This window comes from Carex rostrata, chromosome 9, assembly GCF_964058835.1.
Source record: "Carex rostrata chromosome 9, lpCarRost1.2, whole genome shotgun sequence".
Classification (NCBI taxonomy): Eukaryota; Viridiplantae; Streptophyta; class Magnoliopsida; order Poales; family Cyperaceae; genus Carex; species Carex rostrata.
This window is the reverse complement of record NC_135926.1, coordinates 12,164,811-12,169,836: the sequence shown is the minus strand read 5'-3', so window position 1 is coordinate 12,169,836 and position 5,026 is coordinate 12,164,811. Positions and strand designations below refer to the sequence as shown.

The following is a 5,026-nucleotide window of genomic DNA, read 5'->3' as shown; positions in this document are numbered from 1 at the left end:
TCAAATCAGACTAGCTATCTGATTTAAAATATACGAATAAGATCGACATATGATATCAAGACCTTATATTTATATTTAAATATAAGACCATAACAAATTCGATCTGATCCTTCCAATTGAAATCGAACGATATATCCAATTCTGAAAAGCAGGGTCTTAGAATTTTCGACTAAAATAACATTATGTCATAGCTATGCTTGACATTTCTAAAAATTTGGTCAAAACTGCTAGCTATTTTCAACATCATATAATTAAATAGTTTGAAATATCTAGCTAATTTACGGTGCCTTTGATTTTTTTTAAAAAAATAAATAATGAAGAGGTAAACTTCTCAAATCATCTTAGTGATGTACACTGAATTTCGAACTCGCGCCTTCCTCGTGAAATACAAAAGCTCGTAGCTCGATCGCGACTCGTATTTGACTCGTTCACTAATAGCTTGCTCGTTACTAGACTGAACTGTTAATGAGCCAGCTCATCACTAGCTCGGTCTAGAATTAGCGAGTTTAAGCTGGGGTTTGACTTGCTCGCCATCTCACGAGCTACCTCGGTTAAGCATCAATTTGTGTGCATTTTATGCTGTCTAGCTCGGTCCAGCTCGATCTAAAAAGTTTTTAGAATTCATTTTCTTCTTAAGATAAATTCAATCAGTCCAGCGAGCTAGCTCGGATTGGCTTGTCACGGGTTCAAGCTGAGGTTTTAGCTCGGATGTCATAGGTCTAGCTTGCTCGACTGTAGCTCGGTTCATAATTAACAAGCTGAGCTAGAACCTAACTCGGATCAAGCCAGCTCGTTGCCACCCCTACATGCTATCATTATAACACATTAGGTTGTATCGAAAATTAATATAAACATCAATAATTCGACATAAAGGTAGATAATAATATTGAAATTTGCATTCATCACTTCTCGGAGAAGTTGACCTACAGTGACCTACAGAGGCGGGAGCAACAGAAAATCAAGAGAAATGGAGATCTACTCGCACAAGGAGAGGTGAAGTCGCCACGTGCATCCTGATTTATCCAGTTAATTTAACGAACTACCCTGTCTTCAATTCTAATGCCAGATTTCTAGTTACCAATTTTATACTATAATATGTATAGCGAGTAGCCTGCACTTAGCTCATGTTTAATCCGCAACACCAATCACAACATAATATGAGATTCAAAGAACTCATTTCTCCCACTTTCCCCGCGCAACCGTTATTCCCAACTCCCACCTTCCCTTGTTCTCCTCTCCTTCAAAATCAAAATCTTTCTCTAACCAGCTGTTGCTAGCTGTCCCTCTCCTCCCCTCATGTGACCTCTTTCATGTCATGTGCCCCATTGGCTAAAAAGAAAAAAGAAACCTCCAAACAAACCCAATCTACACTCAAAACAGAGCAAAACATAACTCTTCTCTGTTCTCTAACCAACCACATCCATTTTTACCACTCTTTATCAGAGTGAGCGTAGCTGAGAACTAATAAATGGCACAATTGCCTCCAAGAGTCCCCGGCATTGCGCCCGACTGGGCCCCGCCTTCTTGGGTCGATGAATTTCTTGAATACTCCAGTGCCAAGCGTAGGTCCCACCGCCGGTCGGTGAGTGACTCAGTTGCTTTCATGGAGGAGCCTGATTGTGGAAGTCATGAATTTCAACGGCTGGATGATGACCAGCTATTATCGATGTTCACTGACGAAGCAGGGTCCACCCACCAGTCGACCGAGAAAGAATCTACACAGTCTGATAATCAGAGTATAAATGATAAGGCAATGGAGCAGCAAGAGGAGGCGGAGAGCGATTGCAAAGGAGATGAGTTGGCTATTTCACCAGATTCAGAGAGAATTGGTGATCCAAAGAGGGTTAAGAGGTAAAAACCAAACTGAATTCAAACAAAATTTTGAAATCCGCCCTATGTAAAATGGCATTTGTGCTGCTAGATATTTTTTGTGAAAATTTTCTACAATTGGTTTGATAAATCAGCATTCAGATTGTATCAGATAGTACTGCAGAAAATGTTGAAGAAACACCAGAGAATTTAAAACAAAAACCTTGCCAACTTGAAGTAAAAGTTCATTTATGCGTAACTGGTAAAATTTGTAATGTTAAAATATACTAAATTCTAATATATTTCAGTGATGAAGTTTTGGGGTATAAATTTTCAATTTTTCACCTGGATGAGCTGAGTTGCTTTTTTTTTTTTTTTTCATGCAAGAATTCAGTCCAAATTATAATCCCCATGTTCTTTGTAAATTGTGTGGCTAGGATTTTAGCAAATAGGCAATCAGCGCAGAGATCTCGGGTGAGGAAGCTGCATTATATCTCCGAGCTGGAACGAAGTGTTACTTCACTACAGGTATTTCTGAATTACCAACATTTTAGTGAAATTCAATATTAGCACAATTAGGCTATATATGTTTCATCAACTAAGCTTAATCTTTTTGTTAATTAATTTGCAAAAGGCTGAAGTGTCGACATTATCGCCACGCGTGGCATTTCTGGATCACCAACGTTCTATACTGACACTAGGTAACAGCCATCTCAAGCAACGAATAGCTGCACTCGCTCAAGACAACATCTTCAGAGATGGTATATGCTCAAGCTTAAAGTCCTCAAAGATAATTTATACATGCTAATTATTGTACATAGCAAATTTAGTTAAATTGTAAAGAAATTGTCGGCCCAACCCGGCCCAACCCAACCCATTTGGTAGCTTACTCTGTAGTGTTGTATTTACGGTCTGTTTTTGAGCCCAATTTGTTTGTGTAGTTGTTTAGCCCGGCACATGCATAGCAAGCACAATTAAATAGTTGCTGTAGTTTCCATAGTAAAAATATATGCGAATAATTCGCAAATAATTTGTATTTTATTCCGTTTTTTGGTATTTTTGAACCGAATTATGAATAAAACATAAAAAATATACAATACGTTTTATTTGCAAATAAAATGTGAGTCACGAATTACAAAAAAATACAAAAAATATTTAATTCTTTTTTTGTGGGGGTGGTTTGTTTGTTTTATTTTTGTTTCCTTATTATACCAAATCATTTCCGAATTATATCCGAATTACGAATTTTTGATTTTGCCGAACTGAGTCCGAACTATTTGTTTGTCAATAAGCGTTGGAGAGACACTTAAGAAGCATATTTGAACAGTTACTCTAGAAAAATGTGATACATATTTCTCTATATTGATTGTATTAACAGTAAAAAGTCATTATATATGCAGCTCACCAAGAGGCACTGAAGAAGGAAGTAGAGAGGCTGAGACAAATTTATGAAGAGCAAAGCTTCAAGAAGAGCATGGAGTCACAGTTGTCTGGAGATCCTTCTTCACTTTTCGAGAAAGAACTTTTCAGTTGCGAGGATGCCACTGCATTGCGCTCGACTTCATGACACATTGACAGCTTCTCAAATGAGGTCCTATATATGTGATTAATTTGTTGGCTGGTGGTATTATGATTGTGTAATTTATGTTGTCAATTTTTGCTTTCATTCTTTATATTTCATTGTGATTTTAATTTTTCAAGATAAATGAGGGGGTTGGGTTGAAATTTTCATTTTTTTCTTTTTTTTTTTGTTGGGAGCGAGGAGGAAGATGAATGTGGCTTATTAAAGAGCCTGTTGAGGGATGTAACGGATGTTGCGTACCTTCTCTTCCTCTTTTTTTCGTTTCATGTTATAGTTGCATTTTCATGCTTTTTCGAAGGAAATGCAAGCTATATTATTTTTTATTGGAAGTCCGTTTATATATGTTGAGTTTTTATTTTGGAAATTTGAGCGTAATTTTAATACTTGCGCTGATGCTTTTGATAATTTGGATCTTGTACCAGTTCGGCTTCTGTCAATAATTTAATCTAAGTTACCGACAACTCCTATCAAGTAAAAGATGCAAAAGAAGTAAAGAATTAACAAACAACTCAATATGGGTAGGCAGATTTTTTTTTTTTTTTTTGAGAACAATTATCTTTTAAGGAAATAAATTAAGAAATTAAATTGTGAGCTCTATCAGACACTTTAATTGAAGGTCTTCGAAGTATTATATTAGGGTTGCGACCACCATCTTCTCTTGTTATCTGGAGACACTACTAGTGTGCCATAAATACCTTCTATTTTAGTATTGTATTAGAGTTACAACCACCCTCTTATCTTGCCATCTGGAGACACTACTAGAGTGCTGCAAAGACCTTCAATTGGAGTATTGTATTACACTACAACAAAAGGCACATTTACTATTGCTCCTTTACTATCGGATGTGTTTTCAAACAGATAGTGTATGTAGAGTGGCAGCGCTGTAATTACTTTGAACTTTTTACCGTATGTTCGGCATAAACAACCGATGGCATTGACGGACCTCTCCTTTTCCATCGGTTAAAATTTACAAACAGTTAGTATTGAGCAACTCTTCAATATAGGTTTGGCTATACGCACGATGACACTAAGGGGGTTACTTTTACCATCTGTTGTGTAAATGATCCGTTGGTGTCGGATTGATCAATATTGACTGGTATCCTTACTGAACTGATGGTGAATTTTTGATTGGAAGCTGTGGTAAATAATTGGAATATTAGCCATGCATATACATCAATTTAACCAATGGTGTTACTACTACAAAAAACACATATAATTGCTATCTCCCATTTAATAATTATAATGAGATAATTATTTAATAACATACATCAATTGGGGTGTTGTATTAGAGTTGCAGCTACCCTTTTTTCTTGTCATATAAAGACACTAATAGTGTTCCGCAAAGACTTTCAATTAGAGTGTTGTATTAGGATTGCAACAACCGTTTTCTCATGTCATCTAGAGATACTACTAGAGTGCTGCAAAAACCTTCAATTGTAGTGTTGTTTTAAGTTTACAACTATCCTCCTTTCTTGCATATGAAGACACTACTAGAGGACAACAAAGACATTCAATTGGAGTATTGTATTAGGGTTGCAACTATCCTCTTTTGTTGTCATCAGAAAATACTACTAGAGTGCTGCAAAGACATTCAATTGGAGTGTTGTATTAGGGTTGCAATTACTCTCTTCTCTT

General features: G+C 36.4%; 1 protein-coding gene across 1 annotated transcript; it reads left to right on the top strand.

The window, feature by feature from the left end:
* The first annotated feature begins 1,237 nt into the window (after nt 1-1,237).
* Nucleotides 1,238-3,755, top strand: LOC144559764 (basic leucine zipper 6-like). Its single transcript, XM_078308881.1, has 4 exons — nt 1,238-1,851; nt 2,247-2,337; nt 2,444-2,570; nt 3,210-3,755. Exons 1-4 carry the CDS (start codon nt 1,469-1,471, stop codon nt 3,374-3,376), a joined length of 768 nt encoding a protein of 255 aa, XP_078165007.1. The 5' UTR covers nt 1,238-1,468; the 3' UTR covers nt 3,377-3,755.
* Nucleotides 3,756-5,026: the final 1,271 nt, after the last annotated feature.

Bases quoted from the DNA above. Each gene is read 5' to 3' on its own strand.
- LOC144559764 (XM_078308881.1), top strand. From the start codon at position 1,469: ATGGCACAATTGCCTCCAAGAGTCCCCGGCATTGCGCCCGACTGGGCC. The intron at 2,338-2,443 runs GTATTTCTGAAT...AATTTGCAAAAG, and splicing joins GAAGTGTTACTTCACTACAG to GCTGAAGTGTCGACATTATC. The intron at 2,571-3,209 runs GTATATGCTCAA...TTATATATGCAG, and splicing joins AGACAACATCTTCAGAGATG to CTCACCAAGAGGCACTGAAG.